Source organism: Coenobita brevimanus, chromosome 89, assembly GCF_032717465.1.
Source record: "Coenobita brevimanus isolate Jiangsu-jjx chromosome 89, ASM3271746v2, whole genome shotgun sequence".
Lineage (NCBI taxonomy): Eukaryota > Metazoa > Arthropoda > Malacostraca > Decapoda > Coenobitidae > Coenobita > Coenobita brevimanus.
Window position 1 is genome coordinate 7399941 of NC_137042.1, and position 23479 is coordinate 7423419.

Sequence of the window (23479 nt, forward strand, 5' to 3'; positions counted from 1 at the left end):
ATTTTGTCTATTTCCTTTCTTGAATAAGGGGACTATATTTGCTTTTTTCCAAATATCAGGTAGTTTCCATTCACTCAAGGATTTCTTAAAAATTAAAAATAATGGTTTACTTAACTCCTTTGCACATTCTCGTAATACCCAACATGAAATTTCATCAGGACCACTTGCTTTTCCTCTGTCTAATCTACTTAACTCCTCCTGTATTACTTTTTCTGCTATTTGTATATCTGGTAGTATGTGTGGACATGCGTGTTCCACATAGTCCCTCTCAAAATTTTTTTCTTCTGTAAAAACTAATTGGAAATTCTTATTTAGTGCTTCACAAATATCTTTCTCTTGTGTATAAGTGATTCCCTCATCCGTAATGGATTGTATTATATCTTTTACTTTGGTTTTGCTTCTGATATAGCTGTAAAACAGCTTTGGTTGATCACTACTTTTATTTATTATATCCTCCTCAAACTGTTTTTGGGCTTTCCTCCTTATTCTTGTATAGTCGTTTCTTGCCTGTTTGTAATTATTATACGCCCTTTCACTATTGTGTCTTCCGTATCTATTCCACAACAAATCTCTTCTTTCTTTTGATTTTTTACATTCTGTATTGAACCATTTCTGTATTTTCTTATCTGCTTCTTTGTGCTGTGCGATGTACTTCTGGACTCCTATTTCACAAAATTCACAAAAATTTTTTATATACTGCATTTAAATCTTGTCCTCTAAGCTCATTTTCCCGATCAACTTCTAAGAAATACTTCTTTAGGTCTTGATAATTTCCCTTTTTATAGTTTAGGCTCTTTTTGTAACTGTCATTGCTGTTTACTATGTCATATGCTATCCTGAAGTTATAATTTAGTACTGCATGATCGCTTTTCCCGAGTGGAGGGTGATATATTAAACTGTCAATGTCATTTTCTTGCCTAGTAAATATTAGATCTAGCACTGAAGGTACATCAAGTCCTCTTTTTCTAGTGGTTTCCCTCACATGTTGCGTTAAGAAAAACTCTTGTACGAGATCCAGGAGCTTTTGGTCCCAACAGCTTTCTTGGCTATTTATATCTAGAGTATTCCAATTTATATTTGTATTGAAGTCCCCAGTTAGTATAATTCTTTCCGATTTCTCTTCCATTTTATGTAGCAAGGATCTTATACTCTGAATTGTACTCTCTGCCAGGTCCTCATATTCGTCTCTTTCCCATGTGTTTGATCTGGGTGGCATGTACAAATTGGCTACAATTACTTTATCTTCAGATGTGTCGATCTCTACTACAATCAGTTCTACTTGTGATGGTATATCTAGGTTTATTTCCTTGACTTTTAGATTTTTCTTAGTTAATATTGTAATTCCTCCTCCTTTTTTTAAATTTCTGTCTCTTTTCCATATAGTGTATTCCTCTAAGTTTAGTATGTCATTGGATATCCTTGGTGTTAATTTTGTCTCAGTTAGGCATATTATTTGTGGTTCATTTTCTCTGACATAATCATTCATCTCTAGTAATTTAGATACCATTCCATCCACATTTGAGTACATCAACTTTATCATCTTGTTTATGTACTTGTCATGACATGGTTCTACTACCTTCCTCCTTTTTTTTCCATCCTGTTTGTGTACCACTTTCGTACCTGCAATCCTATTACTTTGTAAAAAAAAAATCTTCTCCTCTTCTGATCTTCCCTCATTTTTTGTTTTTGCTTCCTCCCTTTTCTCTTTCAGTAATTCCAGTTCCTCTTGTGTTAGGCATCTTTTTATCCATACATTTTTGAACTCCTCTTTTTCCATAAGATTCTTTGCATTTTTTAGTATCTCTTCCACAGTGTTTACACTCTGGAAAGTCACCTTTAGAGGTCTTGTCTTGCTTTTCTCGTATTTCCCTAACCTTTTGTGTTCCTCTATGTCTTTACTACAGATTTCCTCTGATACTTCTTTCAGTAAGCTCATTACATTTGCCATCTCCTTTTTGTCTCTAGTGATCTTGTTTTTAACCTCTTCCTCTTCTATACCAGTGATTACTATTGATTTATTTATCTCTACTGAATCTTTGACTAATTTTGGATTGTTTTGGATTATTCTTTTCACTTCCTTTTTAATGCATTTTTCCTCCACCCTTGTTTCTAAGTCTTTCTTTACTTTCACCATTTCAGCATACGTGGTTTCTACATCATTTTTGTAGCTTTGCACAGCTTCTTTCGCCTGTGTTATCTTCTCCTCAATATCACTGCTCAGGTCCATAAGACTGCTTGCTTGCCTAATTTTCTCTGTGTTATTTTTGAACTCTTCCATAACACTCTCGTGATCGACTACTGTACTTGCCATTTCACTCACTTTCTTCTTAGGTGTATTCAATTCCACTGTTAGTTCACTGATGGTTGTGTCTTTCTTATTGGCCTCCCTTCCTAGTTTTTCTATCTCTTCCTTTTGCAAGTGCATTTGCTTCTTTATTTCATCAATTTCATTTTTGAAAGCCATTTCTAGTTTGTGTACACGTTCAACCAGTCTATTGTGAGTCTCCACTTCAACCAGTTCTTGGTAGAAATCATCATTTTGCTTTTTACTTTTATCCCTTTTCTTTTCCAAATTTGTTTTACTGAAGTATGTATCCATTTTGTAATACTAAATGAACAGAGTATGTACTTACAGAGTATGTACACTTTCCCCGTGTTGCTGTAGTCTAAACAAACCCAGCTGACTCAGCACATCGTGGTTCTTTGTTCAGTTTGAACCGGTCTTATTTAAACTTATTATTTCTTTTCCTTTTAATAATGAAAAATCATTTAGTCTAACCTGGTACAGAGCTTGACTCATTCAAAGATACTAATTTAGGTAATGCCACTGGCCATGTTGGCCTGGTACGGAGCGCCGATGACGAACGTCTACCTCCGATGACTCCCTGTGTGTAGGGTAAGAAGTGCTTGTAAGTGTAATTGTAGTGTTGGACTGGCTCTGGATGTGTGTGTAGTCTGTGAACCAAGTGTAATCAGCCCGGGCAAGCCAACTGGGTGCAAGCATACTTTACAGTATATTATACAACACTGGTTCAACCACAGCACCCCTTATGTCCGCCAAAGCAGTACATGGCCAGAAGAACGCTCCCAAAGTTTATTACCCTGGCCGGGAACGAACCCTCATTCTTCAGTGTACGAAAACGCCCACTTTACCACTGTACCCCTGTGGTAAAGTGTGTGCGTGTGTGTGTGTGTGTGTGTGTGTGTGTGTGTGTCTGTGTGTGTGTGTGTGTGTGTGTGTTCTTACCTTACCTAATTGTTCTTACCTAATTGTATCTTTACAGGAATGAGTCAAGCTCGTACTGTCCCGTGTCTTAGACCATATTTATCGTACCTATCCTTAAATTTGTGAATTGTTTTGGCACACACTATTTCATTCGGTAGTGCATTCCATTGATCAATTGCTCTGTCTGGGAAACTGAATTTCCTTACGTCTTTATCACCTCTCCTTATGCAGTTTTTTGCAGTGTCCTCTTCCTGATGCTTCTCCATATGTTAAGTAATCATTTATGTCTATTTTCTCCTTTCCTGATATGCACTTATATAGCATTATCATGTCACCTCTTTTCCTTCTCTCCTGTAGTGTTGGTAGATTCAGTTTATTTAGTCTTTCTTCGTAGCTTAGGTCCCTTAAGCTTGGTATCCATCTTGTAGCGGCCCTTTGAACTTTTTCAATCTTGTGTATATGCTTTTTGAGATGAGGACTCCAGACTGTTGATGCATATTCCAGGGTTGGTCTAATGAATGATGTTATTATCCTTCTTAGCATGTCTTCATTTATGTATGTGAATGCTATTCTCATATTTGCAAGCAGTGTATACATGTTCCGTACCTTCTCGCTGATGTGGTCAGCCGGAGATAGTCTGTTATTGATAATCACACCTAGGTCTTTCTCTCTTTCTGATGTGTATAGGGTTTTATTTCCTAACTTATAATCCCAATCAGGTCTTTTTCCACTTTTACCAAACTTGATTACATGACACTTGTCCACATTGAATTCCATTTGCCATGTACTACTCCATTCATGAAGTTTATTTAATTCTTCTTGTAGCTCCCTACAAGAGTCTGTGCTAGTAATTCTCCTTTGTATTTTTGCATCATCTGCAAACATATTCAGATAGCTCTCATTTCCAGTGTTACCGTTTATATCATTTATGTACACTAAAAACATGATTGGTGCCAGCACCGAACCCTGTGGTACTCCACTAGTCACATCTTTCCATGATGAGTAGTTTCCTCTTAGTACTGTCCTCATTTCTCTTTTTATGAGAAAGTCTTGCATCCAACAAAACAGTTTGCCTCGAATTCCTCCTTGATGTTACAGCTTCCATAAAAGTCTTTGGTGTGGTACTGTGTCAAAAGCTTTCTTGAAATCTAAATAGATACTGTCCACCCATCCTTCCCTTTCCTGTATTGTGTTTGTTACTCTGTCATAGTAGCTCAACAGATTAGTAGCACATGATTTTCCTTTTCTGAAACCAAACTGTCTTTCTGTTATCATACTGTGTTCTTCTAGATGATTTACCCAAGCTTTTCTTATAAGTTTTTCTAATACCTTGCTTACAACACTGGTCAGTGATACTGGTCGGTAGTTGAGAGGATTTTGTCTATTTCCTTTCTTGAATAAGGGGACTATCTTTGCTTTTTTCCAAATATCAGGTAGTTTCCATTGACTCAAGGATTTCTTGAAAATTAAAAATAATGGTTTACTTCTTTGCACATTCTCGTAACACCCAACATGAAATTTCATCAGGACCACTTGCTCTTCCTCTGTCTAATCTACTTAACTCCTCCTGTATTACTTTTTCTGCTATTTGTATATCTGGTAGTATGTGTGGACATGCGTGTTCCACATAGTCCCTCTCAAAATTTTTTCTTCTGTAAAAACTAATTGGAAATTCTTATTTAGTCCTTCACCAATATCTTCCTCTTGTGTATAAGTGATTCCCTCGTCCGTAATGGATTGTATTATATCTTTTACTTTGGTTTTGCTTCTGATATAGCTGTAAAACAGCTTTGGTTGATCACTACATTTATTTATTATATCCTCCTCAAACTGTTTTTGGGCTTCCCTCCTTATTCTTGTATAGTCGTTTCTTGCCTGTTTGTAATTATTATACGCCCTTTCACTATTGTGTCTTCCGTATCTATTCCACAACAAATCTCTTCTTTCTTTTGATTTTTTACATTCTGTATTGAACCATTTCTGTATTTTCTTATCTGCTTCTTTGTGCTGTGCGATGTACTTCTGGACTCCTATTTCACAAAATTCACAAAAATTTTTTATATACTGCATTTAAATCTTGTCCTCTAAGCTCATTTTCCCGATCAACTTCTAAGAAATACTTCTTTAGGTCTTGATAATTTCCCTTTTTATAGTTTAGGCTCTTTTTGTAACTGTCATTGCTGTTTACTATGTCATATGCTATCCTGAAGTTATAATTTAGTACTGCATGATCGCTTTTGCCGAGTGGAGGGTGATATATTAAACTGTCAATGTCATTTTCTTGCCTAGTAAATATTAGATCTAGCACTGAAGGTACATCAAGTCCTCTTTTTCTAGTGGTTTCCCTCACATGTTGCGTTAAGAAAAACTCTTGTACGAGATCCAGGAGCTTTTGGTCCCAACAGCTTTCTTGGCTATTTATATCTAGAGTATTCCAATTTATATTTGTATTGAAGTCCCCAGTTAGTATAATTCTTTCCGATTTCTCTTCCATTTTATGTAGCAAGGATCTTATACTCTGAATTGTACTCTCTGCCAGGTCCTCATATTCGTCTCTTTCCCATGTGTTTGATCTGGGTGGCATGTACAAATTGGCTACAATTACTTTACCTTCAGATGTGTCGATCTCTACTGCAATCAGTTCTACTTGTGATGGTATATCTAGGTTTATTTCCTTGACTTTTAGATTTTTCTTAGTTAATATTATAATTCCTCCTCCTTTTTTTAAATTTCTGTCTCTTTTCCATATAGTGTATTCCTCTAAGTTTAGTATGTCATTGGATATCCTTGGTGTTAATTTTGTCTCAGTTAGGCATATTATTTGTGGTTCATTTTCTCTGACATAATCATTCATCTCTAGTAATTTAGATACCATTCCATCCACATTTGAGTACATCAACTTTATCATCTTGTTTATGTACTTGTCATGACATGGTTCTACTACCTTCCTCCTTTTTCTTCCATCCTGTTTGTGTACCACTTTCGTACCTGCAATCCTATTACTTTGTAAAAAAAAAAAAATCTTCTCCTCTTCTGATCTTCCCTCATTTTTTGTTTTTGCTTCCTCCCTTTTCTCTTTCAGTAATTCCAGTTCCTCTTGTGTTAGGCATCTTTTTATCCATACATTTTTGAACTCCTCTTTTTCCATAAGATTCTTTGCATTTTTTAGTATCTCTTCCACAGTGTTTACACTCTGGAAAGTCACCTTTAGAGGTCTTGTCTTGCTTTTCTCGTATTTCCCTAACCTTTTGTGTTCCTCTATGTCTTTACTACAGATTTCCTCTGATAATTCTTTCAGTAAGCTCATTACATTTGCCATCTCCTTTTTGTCTCTAGTGATCTTGTTTTTAACCTCTTCCTCTTCTATACCAGTGATTACTATTGATTTATTTATCTCTACTGAATCTTTGACTAACTTTGGATTGTTTTGGATTATTCTTTTCACTTCCTTTTTAATGCATTTTTCCTCCACCCTTGTTTCTAAGTCTTTCTTTACTTTCACCATTTCAGCATACGTGGTTTCTACATCATTTTTGTAGCTTTGCACAGCTTCTTTCGCCTGTGTTATCTTCTCAGTATCACTGCTCAGGTCCATAAGACTGCTTGCTTGCCTAATTTTCTCTGTGTTATTTTTGAACTCTTCCATAACACTCTCGTGATTGACTACTGTACTTGCCATTTCACTCACTTTCTTCCTAAGCGTACTCAGTTCCACTGTTAGTTCACTGATGGTTGTGTCTTTCTTATTGGCCTCCCTTCCTAGTTTTTCGATCTCTTCCTTTTCCAAGTGCATTTGCTTCTTTATTTCATCAATTTCATTTTTGAAAGCCATTTCTAGTTTGTGTACACGTTCAACCAGTCTATTGTGAGTCTCCACTTCAACCAGTTCTTGGTAGAAATCATCATTTTGCATTTTACTTTTATCCCTTTTCTTTTCCAAATTTGTTTTACTGAAGTATGTATCCATTTTGTAATACTAAATGAACAGCGTATGTACTTACAGAGTATGTACACTTTCCCCGTGTTGCTGTAGTCTAAACAAACCCAGCTGCCTCAGCACATCGTGGTTCTTTGTTCAGTTTGAACCGGTCTTATTTAAACTTATTATTTCTTTTCCTTTTAATAATGAAAAATCATTTAGTCTAACCTGGTACAGAGCTTGACTCATTCAAAGATACTAATTTAGGTAATGCCACTGGCCATGTTGGCCTGGTACGGAGCGCCGATGACGAACGTCTACCTCCGATGACTCCCTGTGTGTAGGGTAAGAAGTGCTTGTAAGTGTAATTGTAGTGTTGGACTGGCTCTGGATGTGTGTGTAGTCTGTGAACCAAGTGTAATCAGCCCGGGCAAGCCAATTGGGTGCAAGCATACTTTACAGTATATTATACAACACTGGTTCAACCACAGCACCCCTTATGTCCGCCAAAGCAGTACATGGCCAGAAGAACGCTCCCAAAGTTTATTACCCTGGCCGGGAACGAACCCTCATTCTTCAGTGTACGAAAACGCCCACTTTACCACTGTACCACTGTGGTAAAGTGTGTGTGTGTGTGTGTGTGTGTGTGTGTGTGTGTGTGTGTGTGTGTGTGTGTGTTCTTACCTTACCTAATTGTTCTTACCTAATTGTATCTTTACAGGAATGAGTCAAGCTCGTACTGTCCCGTGTCTTAGACCATATTTATCGTACCTATCCTTAAATTTGTGAATTGTTTTGGCACACACTATTTCATTCGGTAGTGCATTCCATTGATCAATTGCTCTGTCTGGGAAACTGAATTTCCTTACGTCTTTATCACCTCTCCTTATGCAGTTTTTTGCAGTGTCCTCTTGCTGATGCTTCTCCATATGTTAAGTAATCATTTATGTCTATTTTCTCCTTTCCTGATATGCACTTATATAGCATTATCATGTCACCTCTTTTCCTTCTCTCCTGTAGTGTTGGTAGATTCAGTTTATTTAGTCTTTCTTCGTAGCTTAGGTCCCTTAAGCTTGGTATCCATCTTGTAGCGGCCCTTTGAACTTTTTCAATCTTGTCTATATGCTTTTTGAGATGAGGACTCCAGACTGTTGATGCATATTCCAGGGTTGGTCTAATGAATGATGTTATTATCCTTCTTAGCATGTCTTCATTTATGTATGTGAATGCTATTCTCATATTTGCAAGCAGTGTATACATGTTCCGTACCTTCTCGCTGATGTGGTCAGCCGGAGATAGTCTGTTATTGATAATCACACCTAGGTCTTTCTCTCTTTCTGATGTGTATAGGGTTTTATTTCCTAATTTATAATCCCAATCAGGTCTTTTTCCACTTTTACCAAACTTGATTACATGACACTTGTCCACATTGAATTCCATTTGCCATGTACTACTCCATTCATGAAGTTTATTTAATTCTTCTTGTAGCTCCCTACAAGAGTCTGTGCTAGTAATTCTCCTTTGTATTTTTGCATCATCTGCAAACATATTCAGATAGCTCTCATTTCCAGTGTTACCGTTTATATCATTTATGTACACTAAAAACATGACTGGTGCCAGCACCTAACCCTGTGGTACTCCACTAGTCACTTCTTTCCATGATGAGTAGTTTCCTCTTAGTACTGTCCTCATTTCTCTTTTTATGAGAAAGTCTTGCATCCAACAAAACAGTTTGCCTCGAATTCCTCCTTGATGTTACAGCTTCCATAAAAGTCTTTGGTGTGGTACTGTGTCAAAAGCTTTCTTGAAATCTAAATAGATACTGTCCACCCATCCTTCCCTTTCCTGTATTGTGTTTGTTACTCTGTCATAGTAGCTCAGCAGATTAGTAGCACATGATTTTCCTTTTCTGAAACCAAACTGTCTTTCTGTTATTATACTGTGTTCTTCTAGATGATTTACCCAAGCTTTTCTTATAAGTTTTTCTAATACCTTGCTTACAACACTGGTCAGTGATGCTGGTCGGTAGTTGAGAGGATTTTGTCTATTTCCTTTCTTGAATAAGGGGACTATCTTTGCTTTTTTCCAAATATCAGGTAGTTTCCATTGACTCAAGGATTCCTTGAAAATTAAAAATAATGGTTTACTTCTTTGCACATTCTCGTAACAACCAACATGAAATTTCATCAGGACCACTTGCTTTTCCTCTGTCTAATCTACTTAACTCCTCCTGTATTACTTTTTCTGCTATTTGTATATCTGGTAGTATGTGTGGACATGCGTGTTCCACATAGTCCCTCTCAAAATTTTTTCTTCTGTAAAAACTAATTGGAAATTCTTATTTAGTCCTTCACCAATATCTTCCTCTTGTGTATAAGTGATTCCCTCATCCGTAATGGATTGTATTATATCTTTTACTTTGGTTTTGCTTCTGATATAGCTGTAAAACAGCTTTGGTTGATCACTACATTTATTTATTATATCCTCCTCAAACTGTTTTTGGGCTTCCCTCCTTATTCTTGTATAGTCGTTTCTTGCCTGTTTGTAATTATTATACGCCCTTTCACTATTGTGTCTTCTGTATCTATTCCACAACAAATCTCTTCTTTCTTTTGATTTTTTACATTCTGTATTGAACCATTTCTGTATTTTCTTATCTGCTTCTTTGTGCTGTGGGATGTACTTCTGGACTCCTATTTCATAAAATTCACAAATTTTTATATACAGCATTTAAATCTTGTCCTCTAAGCTCATTTTCCCAATCAACTTCTAAGAAATACTTCTTTAGGTCTTGATAATTTCCCTTTTTATAGTGTAGGCTCTTTTTGTAACTGTCATTGCTGTTTACTATGTCATATGCTATCCTGAAGTTATAATTTCGTACTGCATGATCGCTTTTGCCGAGTGGAGGGTGATATATTAAACTGTCAATGTCATTTTCTTGCCTAGTAAATATTAGATCTAGCACTGAAGGTACATCAAGTCCTCTTTTTCTAGTGGTTTCCCTCACATGTTGCGTTAAGAAAAACTCTTGTACGAGATCTAGGAGCTTTTGGTCCCAACAGCTTTCTTGGCTATTTATATCTAGAGTATTCCAATTTATATCTGTATTGAAGTCCCCAGTTAGTATAGTTCTTTCCGATTTCTCTTCCATTTTATGTAGCAAGGATCTTATACTCTGAATTGTACTCTCTGCCAGGTCCTCATATTCGTCTCTTTCCCATGTGTTTGATCTGGGTGGCATATACAAATTGGCTACAATTACTTTACCTTCAGATGTGTCGATCTCTACTGCAATCAGTTCTACTTGTGATGGTATATCATGGTTTATTTCCTTGACTTTTAGATTTTTCTTAGTTAATATTATAATTCCTCCTCCTTTTTTTAAATTTCTGTCTCTTCTCCATATATTGTATTCCTCTAAGTTTAGTATGTCATTGGATATCCTTGGTGTTAATTTTGTCTCAGTTAGGCATATTATTTGTGGTTCATTTTCTCTGACATAATCATTCATCTCTAGTAATTTAGATACCATTCCATCCACATTTGAGTACATCAACTTTGTGTGTGTGTGTGTGTGTGTGTGTGTGTGTGTGTGTGTGTGTGTGTGTGTGTGTGTGTGTGTGTGTGTGTGTGTGTGTGTGTGTGTGTGTGTGTGTGTGTGTGTGTGTGTGTGTGTGTGTGTGTGTGTGTGTGTGTGTGTGTGTGTGTGTGTGTCCGACTTCCGCTGGCTGAATCGGTAGACAGGAGGCCTTTAGTCCTTGTGGACCCAGGTTCGAATCCCGGCTGGGGCAGGGAACAGTTTAAGGATTTGAATTTCATAAAAAGCAGACTTTCCTGATCTACCAGATGACCCGCCGACATGTCGTAAAAATACCCCCGCTAATACCAATACACCAGTCCTGTATAAGACAGCCTTAGCATGTATTCAATATGAACGGTGGGTGTTAGCGCCGAAGTGGTGACATGTGGAGGTGTAGGAGGACTACTGGGCCTTGGGATAGGCCACTGCCCCCGAGATATAGGCCCTGAAGCCTTTGCCCAGTGTCGGACACATTAAAGAAAAAAAAAAAAGAAGCCTGTTCTCTGAGGCCCCGTAGTCCTCCCATGTACCAAACACCTCCACGTGTTACCATTTTGGCACTAACACCGACCGTCCACATTGAATAGACTCAAGAGCTGTCTCATACAGGACATATACATCAGTATTAGGGAGGGTAATTTTTGGTGATTATTCTGGCAGATCAGTAAAGTCTTATTTAAGACAACAGAAATCCTTAAACTTTTCCTTGCCCCAGCCAGGTTTCGAACATGTGTCCATTCGGACTGCAGGCTTCCTCTCTATCGATTCGATCACATTGGTACAACTTTGGCGCACATCCGTGACTATTACCGAACCCTAATTTTAATATTTTAGAACACAACCCTGACCAATAACGAAGGCTGGGCTATATTTTAGGACACAAACCTGACTAATGATGAGCACTACTATAGTATTTTGTCATACATTCCTTACTAAAAATGAACACTGTACTATTTTAGAACACATCCTTCGCTAACAACGAAGACTGTGCAATATTTTCGAATACATGCCTGACTACTAACGGACATTTCCTACAATGTACGGGAATACTCTAATTAATAACGAATACTGCGTATAATACTTTAGAACACTTCCCTGCCTAATAAATTACATGGGTAACATTTTAGAACACAGCTGAGACAGCTGCCTGAGGCAACGGACAGCAAACCCTTTTCTGTATCCTCCTACATTCTCTATACTCATTTCATTGCCAAAGGTGGCTGTTGTGTATACTCGTATATACGCAATGACTTACCTTGCTCTCATGTTCCTGAACTCGATTCTTCTACATTCTCTACACTCTGGCTTTGGCTTTCCTGTCATTCACAGACTAAATATATTTGCACTGTTTACTTATCTGCTAATTCTACTGACTATCAAAAATTCTCCGACTGTCTTACTTCTACGATGGAACACATTCTATCCGTTTCTCCTTTCTCTGAAATCTCCATTCTAGGAGATTTCAATATTCACCATCAACTTTGGTTCTCCTCTCCTTTCACTGATCTACCTGGTGAACAAGCCTACATCTTTTCTATTCTTAATGGCCTAGAGCAGCTTGTACAACACCCTACCCATATCTCTGACCGCCTTGGAGAGAGCCCCAACATACTTGCCCTCTTCTTTACATCTAATCCTTCTGCTTACACTGTTAATCTTTTCTCTCCTTTGGGCTGCTCCCATCACAACCTTATCACCTTAACCTGTCCTATCGCTTCAGTACGGCCTGTGGACCCTCCAAAGAAGCGTTGTCTGTGGCACTTTGGAGCTGCGGATTGGGAGGCCCTCAGGCAGTACTTCTTTCATTTTCCCTGGAATGATTATTGCTTCCATGGCTGGGAGTCTGAGTGTGCCTTGCACATTACAGAGGTTATTCTCTTGGGCATGGAAACATACATTCCTTTCTCATATCCACTGACTAATGCAAGAAAGCCTTGGTTTAATCACGCCTTTTCTAATGCTGTCCGCAACAAGGAGAGGGCATATAAAAGGTACTGGAGCCAACCCACCCCTGAATCACATCTTTTTTATATTTCTGTCAGGAATCGTGCTAAGTCTGTTCTTTGCTCTGCTAAAAATAGCTTCAGCCATACTAAATGCTCTAAACTCTCCAACTCGAATTCTTCCCGCTCCTTCTGGCACCTTGCCAAAAACCTTTCTAACAACTCTACCTCATCATCTTTCCTTCCTCTTACCTCATCATCTTTCCTTCCTCTTTTCTACTCTGATGGTTCTATACCTATTTCCTCTACTGATAAAGCAGATCTCTTCGCTCAGACTTTCTCCTCCAATTCCACCTTAGACGATTCCGGTGCTGTTCCTCCATCAATTTCCCCCTCTGACTGCCTCATGGCTGACATTAAAATTTCTTCAGCTGATGTATTTTCTGCCATCACAGGCCTCAATATTAACAAGGCATATGGGCCTGATGGAGTCCCTCCTGTTGTTCTCAAAAACTGTGTTTCTGTGCTTACACCCTGCCCAGGCAAACTCTTTCGCCTTTGTCTATCATCTTGTACCTTTTCTTCTTGCTGGAAGTTTGCTCTCATTCAGCCAGTCCCAAAGAACGGTGACCATTTCCAACCCTCTAACTATCGTTCAATTGCTTTAACATCCTATATCTCAAAAATTTTCGAGTCAATTCTTAACAGAAAAATTTTAAAGCATCTTTCCTATCACAACCTTCTTTCTGATGGTTGGTATGGGTTCCATCTGGGACGCTCCACTGGCGATCTTCTCACCTACCTTTCAGACTCCTGGTCATCCTTCTTTTGGGACTTTGGCAAAAGCTTTGCCATTGCACTTGACATCTCAAAGGCTTTTGATCGAGTCTGGCATAAATCTTTAATTTCCAAACTGCCCTCTTACGGTCTCTCTATCCTTCTATCTGTGCCTTCATCTATAGCTTCCTTTCTGGTCATTCTATAGCCGCTGTTGTAGACGGCCATCGTTTTTCTCCTAGATCTATCAACAGTGGTGTTCCTCAGGGCTCTGTCCTATCACCAACTCTCTTCCTTTTATTCATCAAAGACCTTCTAAGCAGTACATTTAACCCTATCCACTCATATGCTGATGACTCCACCTTTCACCTTTCCATTCGGTTGTAGCAATGCCCATCTCAGCAGTTACTTCAACAAACAAGGGATGAGGCTATGGCACACCTAATGTCTGACTTGGCTCGTATCTCTGACTGGGGTAAAAATAATCTTGTTGTTTTTAATGCATCAAAGACTCAGTTTTTACACCTATCAACCCAACAAAATCTTCCACAGGTGTATCAAATAATGTTCAATAATATCCAGCTTAATCCTGCATCTTTTTTTTTTTTTTAGATAATGAATGGAAGGAAAAACAAAGGAAAAAATCCATGTGCCTAAAGGAATCCTCCATTCATAAAATATTTATAACAACTGGATTTAAATTGAAGTGGATTAAATGTTTGTGGGAAACAACTCCCAGGAAGTGAATTCCAGTGAGTAGTAGTTCTGGGGATAAGTGAATTTTGATAGGCAGAGGTTCTGCATTGCGGGGAGAGAGTGTGAATTCATGGGCGCGCCCAGCTGCCCGAGTATGTCTAGAGAAAATGTGAGGAGGAGGCACAATTGAAGCCAGTTCGTCAGAGCACTTACGGTAAAAATATCAATAAAATAAAGCTAAAGAAGCAACATCTCTACGTACTGATAATGGAGGAATGTCCTGCGTAATGACAGGATTATTGATTAATCTAATGCCTTTATTTTGAATTTTGTCCAACTGCCTCAATGCAACCGTTCCACATCCACTCCACAGTGGTGAACAGTATTCGATCTGAGAATGCACATGACTTTTGTACAGGTATATTGTGGCCATCTGCTCGTCAGCGAGGAACTCACGAACTCTGTACATAATTCCCAATTTTTTGGAAGCATTTATAGCAAGGGATTTAACATAAGCTGTCCAGCTTAGGTTGGGGTTTAGAGTAACACCTAGGATATCAGTTGTAGTGCATATGGGAATATTGACATCATTTAAATTACGTGAGTGTCTGAGGGATTTTTTCTGTTGGAGGAATTAATGTATTTAGTTTTCTGAGCATTAAATGAGACCAGATTCGATTGCCCCATTGATTAATTTTAGAAAGATCCTGATTCAGAGAAATTGCTGTGTTTATTTGGGAATTTATAATATCAAATTGTGTAAAGGAGGTACTAAATGTGAAAAAAAAAAAAAACTATAAAGGGTCAAGTCATCAGCATATGAGTGTCCTGGATTGTGAGTGACAGATAGGAGGTCATTTATATGAATGAGAAAGAGGGTTGGCGCCAAAACTAAGGTATGCCAGGATGTATGGAAACTGAGAATAAATTCCATCCACAATGGCCCGTATTTTCTATCATGAAGGTAAGAAGAAATCAGAGGTATCAGTGATGCAAGGCCATAGTGTGACATCTTAGACAGCAAGGCTCGGTGCCACACTCTGTCAAATGCTTTTGATATATCAAGTGCTATGGTGTGTGTTTCACCGTATTGGTCTATTGTTTTGTTAATCTGATGGGTAAGAAGGCAAAGAATGTCTACAGTTGAACGTTCCTGTCTAAATCCATACTGCCGATCATTGATTAAGTTACTGATTTCTAGACGCTTGATTATGTGTTTGTTAGTTAGTGTCCCAAAAACTTTACCGAGAATGAAAGTTATTGCAATTGGTCTATAGTTTGATGGATCAGAAGTTGCCCCCTTTTTAGGAACAGGATGGATATTTGCTTCTTTCCAAGAGGATGGAAAACTTGAGGTACGGATGCATAAGCGGAAAAATTTTGCCAATACAGGAGCCAACACTGAGGTGCAATTTTTAAGTACTACCGTATTGAAGGAATTTCATCTGGACCAGTAGCTTAGTCTGCTGAGAGATTCTGTAATACAGCTTGTACATATCTGGTGTGAATCATGAAAGGCGGTATTTGAGGGGAATCAAAATCAAGTACAGAAATACTGTGATTTTATGTATTTAGGGTTGAGTTTGTTGAAAAAATGTCAACAAGAAGTTTGGCTTTTCCACGTGGGTCACTTACTAGATTTCCACTGGGGGACCATAAAGGTGGAATGGAAGATGTGGTAGTGAAGTTAGTTTAGAATGAATTAAGGGTTGACCAGAATATTTTGTTATCATTTGGGTTGTCTAGTAATTTGTAAGCCTGTCTATGTAGAAACTTTGATTTAGAAAGATTGATAATAGTTTTGGCATGGTTTCTAATATTTCTATAATAGTTAAAGGCTTCATTGGTTTTGGTCCTTGTATAAGTGTTACAGGCTATTGTTTTATATTCTGTTACTCTAGCACAATTGTGGTCAAACCATTTAGGAAGAAATCAGTAGGATAGAAGTTGTGGAGGCAATGAAGAAAGTTAAATCAGGGAAAGCCCCAGGAATTGATGGCGTGTGTGGTGAAAAGTTGAAGCATGGGGGAGAGATAGTAGTAGAATGGATGTGGAAGATGTGCAGATTGGCCAGGGAGGAAGGTAGAGTTCCGGAGGATTCGAAGTCAGGTATAATATTATTATTCCCTTGTACAAAGGAAAAGGGGAAAAAGAAGTTCGTGATAATCATAGGGGCATTTGTCTTCTTAGTATAATAGGAAAAGTGTATGGTAGGATACTTATTGACAGAGTTAGGGAAATAACAGAGGAATTAGTTGGAGAAGAACAGGGAGGCTTTAGGAAGGGAAGAGGTTGTGTAGATCAGATATTCATTCTTAGATCTTTAGTGAGAAATTTTCTAGAGAAGGGAAAGAAGTTGAATGCGGCTTTCATGGATTTGGAGAAAGCATATGACAGGGTGGATAGACAAAGATTGTGGAAAGTATTAAGAATATATGGAGTAGATGGGAAGTTGTTGAATGCTGTGAAGAGTATGTATGATGGTGCTAAGGCTGCAGTGCATGTAGATGGTGAGCTGAGTGAATTTTTCTCTTTGAAGGTTGGGTTGAAACAGGGATGTGTCATGTCTCCATGGTTGTTCAATCTGTACATGGATGGGGTAATAAAAGAGGTACAAGGTAGGGTAGTGGATGTTGGAGTGACCCTGGTGAGAGAGGGTAATGTTTGGAAACTCCCTGTACTGTTGTTTGCAGATGATACTGTGTTGTTGAGTGAAGACAAAGGGGAGCTGCAAGGCTTGGTGGATAAGTTTGGGAGAGTGTGTAAGACCGGAATCTAAAGGTGAATGTAGCGAAGAGTAAAGTGATGGTCTTTGAGAGAGGTGAAGTCAGTGAACGTACAGCGAGGTTGGATGGTGAGGAATTGGAAAATGTGAGTACGTTTAAGTACTTGGGTAGTGTGATGAGTAAGGATGGAAGTTTGGAGGATGAAGTGCTTGAAAGGGTACAGCACGGAAGAAAGGTTGCTGGTTCCTTGAAAGCACTGATAAGAAACAGAGAAGTGAGCATGGAAGTGAAAAAGTTATTACATGACAGTATTGTGATACCAACTCTAACGTATGGAAGTGAAGCTTGGACGTTGTTGGAAGGGCACAAGTCAAGAGTGAGAGCAGTGGAAATGAGTTATTTAAGAGGAGCCTGTGGAGTCACATGGTGAGACAGGTTGACAAATGAGGATATAAAGGAGCGTTGTGGTGTGGATGTGGATGTGATAGGAAGCGTTAGGAGGAATACAGTGAGATGGTTTGGCCATATGGAGAGGATGGAAGGTGAAAGACTGACGAAGAGAAGTGTATGTGAGGTGGAGGGGGGGAAAGGGAGGGGGAGGCCGAGGATGAGATGGAGGGACGGGGTGGAGAGGTATATGAGAGAGGGGGGTGTGAGTTGGGAGCAGGGCAGTGAAATGGTGGGGGACAGGGCGACGTGGAGGCGATTTGTTTGTGGCCACCCCGAACGGGATTGAGGCGTCTGGCAATAGATAGACAGACATCTTTTTCTGTAACTATAATGGAGAATGAATGTTTCCATGCGGACTTTAATGAAATCCTGTATGTGGCCCAGTTTGGAATTTTCATCTTGGGAGAAAAAGGAGGTCCAAAGAACATCCATGAAAAAATTATGGAGTCCCTCCCAGTCTGCCCTATCGTAGTGCCATTTAGTCACCATGAGAGGTTCAGAGCAGGTGGGTGTGGTAGGTGTTAAACTGGTGGCTTGAATCAGACAATGATAAGAGGATCCAAGGGGGGACTTCACTTCGACATTATAATTATCTGAATTGGTTGTTAGAAACAAGTCCAGTAGGTGAGGATTTTGATCGGGGTTGTCTGGTACACTGGTGGGTTGACTGACTAACTGGGTGAGATTAAATGAGTCTGCAAATAGCTCACATTCATGACCAGAGTCATCAGTTCTGGCTGAATAAGTGAGCCATTCAGCATTATGGACATTAAAATCACCTAGATGCAGTAATAATGTTGAGGACACTTAGCTGTGAAGACGGAGAGTCAAATAAACTCGGCTCTGGAGGGGCATTAGGGGAACGATAAACACAACAGAAATACTTAACTTTACCCAAAGAATTTAATTTGTATATGGATTAGTAGAAATAAGGACAATTAAATTTAGTAATCTCCTTCAGGGCAATTTCTGATTTAGCAAGGCAACATACGCCTCCTTTGCGTCTGAAATTTTGACTCAAGATATAACCAGGAAAAATAAATCTAGCTAAATCAGAGGTGGAGCTTACTAGTGTCTCTGTCAAAAACAGCAGATCAGAGGATTCAAACTGGAGGAAATTTTGAACAGAGTTGATGTTGGAGTGAAGTCCCGTAATATGGCAAAAGAAAATTTTACTGCACTGACGTGCAGATTTAGGGTGCCACAAAACTGGAGGTGGCACAGTCGCTTGATGACGACCAGGAAGGCCCTGTGCAGATGACCCAGCCCTGCCAGTTTGGTAACCCGAGAGACCACCGCACTATTTCCCAGTAGAGCAGCAGCTTCTTTTTATGGGTGGGAGAGCAGGGATGTGTTGTGGAATGTGTATGATATGTAATGACAAGATCGCTGTTTTATGGAGAGAGGATAGCTGGTTTAAGGCACTGTGATTTAATGTGGATGTGTGTGTTGTGTAAAGAGGGCAGCCTGATGCCTGGGGTTTCGTTCACTCGGGACTTATCTTGGAAAGATCATATTACATCTCTTGTAAAGTCTGCTTCCAAGAGATTAGGTGTGCTAAACCGACTCCGTTCCTTCTTTACCCTTGCACAATTGTTGACTCTATACACGGGTTTTATCCGCCCCCTGTATGGAGTACAACTCTCATGTGTGAGGAGGTTCCCCACATACAGCTCTTCTCAATAGGGTGGAGTCAAAGGCTTTTCGTCTCATTAACTCTCCTCCTCTTACTGGGTCCCTTCAACCTCTGTCTCTTCGCCGCACTGTTGCATCTTTATCTCTTTTCTATCACTACTGCAATGGACACTGCTCCTCTGAACTGTCTGCTTGTATTCCTCCACCTCTACGACGGGTGCGTAGCACCTGTCTAGCAACAAACTCTCATCCTATTTCTGTCCAACTCTCTAATGCAAGAGTTAACCGTTACTCCCAGTCCTTCATTTATGCAAGAGGCCAACTCTGGAACTGTCTCCCTCTGTCTGTATTTCTTGCTTCCTATGATCTCCAGTCTTTCAAACGCAGTGTGCCCAGGCATCTCGAAATGATCGGATCTTGACTTTGGCTCTCTCTTGTCTTTTGTTTTTCTCTTGAAAGGAATAGTTATTGCGGGCTCGTTGCCTTTGGTTCCTTCTTCCTAGCATTGAAAAAAAAAATGGCTGGGTAATATTTTGGCACAAGTATTCCTGATTATATTTTTTTTACTCCAACTTGGCCTAGGAGTGCCATCTCTCCATCTTACACGCTGAGTTGTAACAATAGATGTCTTCTAGAAAATGGTGCTAATCACAAAGTGGTGCTATGGAAACTATGTAAAGCCGTAATATTGTCTTATTCTGCCACTGAGCTACAAGAACGAAGCTATAGAAAAGTGAAAATCTAGCCAAAGATAAAGTGAAAAGAATATAATAACGAGGATAGGCCAAGTTACTAGTAGAGTGAAAGGAATATAGTAACGAGGACAGGCCAAGTTAGAGTGAAAAGAATATAGTAACGAAGACAAGCCAAGTTAGATTGGAGGGAGGACTGTCTATCATCTAAACTTCTCCAGGTGGCGCCAACGGAACTGGAGAACATACTGAAGCAGCATCCCAACGTGGCAGATGCGACCGTTGTCGGAGTGCCGCACCAGAGGACAGACGAGGCCCCCAGAGCGTACGTGGTGCCCCGCCCAGGAGTAAATATCAACCCCCAAACTCTACAGGAGTTTGTTCAAGGTGAGACCACTAGTTGAAAATCTTCCTCTGTGTCTCCCTCTCTCTTCTGTGTGGCTGTGTGTCTGCCTCTCAGTCCGTCCGTCCGTTCATCCGTTTCCCTCTCTCTCTCTCTCTCTCCCTCTCTTTCATTCTCTCTAATCCTCAGTTCCCCCTATATTGGTCCTCTCACGCACATCTCTCCTGTATACATGAACCTCTGGTCCCATACAGTTGACAGGCAAAACTCTAATCCTCCTTCCCATGCTTCACTCTATTTTCACGTTATTAGCTCTACGGATTGTCCCCATCAAAAATTAGTGGAAGTGAACCCAGACTCACCTGGCAAATTTCTTAGCCCCTTAACCAGAGAACTTAACTTCCCACATTCCTGTAGGTAGTTTTATTATTCATGTCAAAATTACTATAATTCTTACTCATTTTAAAACCACGGTATTTCGAATGCTATTTGCCCTAGAGCCTTCAAAGTTGATAAACTTGGTTGGACAGCTGTCCGGTTTTTTTTTTTTTTTTTTTTTTTTTTTTTTTCAAATATAGTGGCCATCCGTCAACCCGATCTCCGGATATTATCCGGTACACAGTAAAATGAGTCGGCCAGTCTCAGAAACTGCATAAGCTAGGAAACTGAAATTTACAACAACATAGCCTTCAGGCGGACGCAATGCAGAAAGGAGCATGGTTCTAATCGGTTGATTATTGTCTGAGGTCACCTGGTGTCAAAAATCGAGACTCTTCCGGATTTTCTTCACGTCACCTGATTTTCCATGAAAAAATATAGATAGAGCCTTCAAACGTTGTCAGGTTAATCGGCCAGCTGGTGGCGTCTTCTGGCCAAATATTATGATAATCCATCTACTGGATCACTGGATATTATTCAGAATATTAAAAAAAAAAAAAAATGGATTCCGGGACGCTATCTCAGAAACCGCTTAAGCTAGCAAGCTGAAATTTTGCTTCAGTATCCCCTTAAGGTGGCGGCATTGCAGAAAGGAGTATGGTTTCAATTGTTTAATTATTCTCTGAGAAAAACTTGGGGCTTTGGGGGATATTCTGGATGCCACCTAATTTTTCACGAAGGATTAAAGTTAGAGGAACCAAAATTGGTGGACTTATAGATTGTGATGACATAAGGTGACATGCACAAGATCAGTGACCATAACTTCAAGGTCTCTTTATGTCTCGGCTTTTAGCAGTCAATGGTTGTGAGAAATTTTTCTTTATTAAAATTGCCCAGGACAGTTTTATGGTGCTCTAGTTAATATTACTTTCTCTGACGCCACATAATTTGATTCAGTCTGGGGGAACCCTCCCCGAAAGAAACGGAACTGACTGTACGAGTAGATCTGACTCGCCAGTTTGGAAAATCTATGGTAAAAATAAATAATCTTAGGTAGCAATTATAAACAACAAAGTACCTCATCGGACTGACTGAAGGGGTCACTGTCATCGATATATGTCCATAGTAAAATATTTCAAACTTTACATAGCCAAACTAAAAGAGATATCATATGACTGATGCTGTCCTTCCATCCCCCACAGAGCGGACGGTGAAGTTCAAGCGACTGACGGGCGGGGTGGTGGTGGTGGGGGCCATCCCGAGAAGTCCGACAGGCAAGGTGCTGAGGAAGAAACTGCTGACCGGCCACACAACACCCGCGGCCAGACTGTGAACACTGCTGCTGTAGAACGGAAGAAGAGGGCGGATAGATGAGCAAGAGAATGGGGCAGGTAGAACAGGAAAACAGGGCAGTTAGAACAACAGAGTAAGGTAGTTAGAGGGACAGGAGAACGGGGTAGTTAAAATTGTGAGCACCGTAGTTACCGTAGAAGAACAAGGGAATAGGGCAATTATAAGAACAAGAAAATGGGGCAGTTAGATGAACAAGAGAACAGGAAAGTTAAAAGAACAAGAGAACAATGCAGTTAGAAGTGCAGAACAGGGTAGTTCCATGAAGAAGAGAACAGGGCAGGTAGATGAACATGAGAACAAGGCAGTGAGAGATGCAAGAGAACAGTGCAGTTAGAAGAACAAGAGAACAGAACAGTTAGAAGAACAAGAGAACACGGCAGTTAGAAGACCAAGGGAACACGACAGTTAGAACAGGAAAACAAGGCAGTTAAAGAAGCAAGAGAAGACTGCAATTAGAAAAGCTTAGCCAGTATGCTCCTCAGTTAACCACTTGACCCAAGTGACGAATATATATAGGCTACATATATATATATATATATATATATATATATATATATATATATATATATATATATATATATATATATATATAGATAGATAGATAGATAGATAGACAGACAGAATTCTGTATACATAATATACATATCTGTATATCTCTATATAAATTTATATACCCGGTACATACATATCTATATCCATCTACCTATCTATATATCCCATTGGAGCCCAGTGTCCACAGTATTGGACAGAACTGGGAATTTTCAAACCTTAATAAAGTAGGCAACCCCCGGGTAGGGACCTATGAGCTTTGCGACTATGAGCCGATAGGCGGAGGGTGGTACGCTTTGGACCTTCCCGGAACAGTGCCTCGCCCAGCAGCTCTGGGATCCACTAGGATATGTACTGCACGGCATGTATATTTACTGTTAGTACTTCCAGACGATACTATGAAATTATGGAGAGACCATCAGTAATGACGAGGTTAGAAACAGTTTTTATTAACCCCCTCACAACCTGATATCTCTCCCTAAGCTGTATAAAATCGTCTTGAGATAGCAAGAATAAGCCCCAGAAAAAGTACAGTCATGTTCAAAAGTTCGCTGACTTACCTACCGGCGGTGGTGATGGAAAGTGTTACGTGAAATAATACGTGACAACAATATAAAACACACAGCGGAAGAGTATGAGAAGGAAGAGCAACTCTCTGACGTTCGGGGAGTATTGAGAACTACGAACTTAGGGCACTATGCTGATAGAGAATTATCGGCCACCTTTAGTTCCTGACTGCACCTTCTCCTAAACAGGTTATATCTGTATCTGGCACCAACGTTAATATTTTCTTGCACGTAATGAGTACAATCACTGTTGACATATAAATATATATGAAACGTTCAGGAAAATACTGAGTTTCAATCGATACAAGAGATCATCATGCAAGAGGAAAAGTCTCATCAAAAAGTATCCAAACACCTGGACCCGATGGATGTGAAAATGAGCAGAACTTAGCGTGTCATCTTGGAATGGTTGGCATGCCTGATTTTGGAATGACGTACTCTGAAGCCATTGCACTGAGGTATTTTGCACTAGGGTATGATGTAGTGGCTATTACTGACAGAGGTACACATGAGGGAAGCTGTTTTCAGATTCTCCAATCATGTATTTCAAAATGCATGGTATTTACAGCGTTCGGATACTTTATGATGTGACCATACCATAGAGCATCATAAGCTGAGGAGAAAACAGTCAAAGAGAACAGAA

At 39.4% G+C, this 23479-nt stretch overlaps 1 protein-coding gene across 1 annotated transcript in view; it reads left to right on the forward strand.

The window, feature by feature from the left end:
* LOC145411350 (uncharacterized) overlaps positions 1-21701 on the forward strand; it is a 128336-nt gene extending 106635 nt beyond the window's left edge. Inside the window, exons 10-11 of the mRNA XM_080281376.1 lie at positions 19869-20034; positions 21571-21701. Of these exons, the coding sequence (XP_080137502.1) occupies positions 19869-20034; positions 21571-21701 (297 nt within the window). The remainder of the gene's footprint in view (positions 1-19868; positions 20035-21570) is intronic.
* The last annotated feature ends 1778 nt before the right edge of the window (positions 21702-23479 follow it).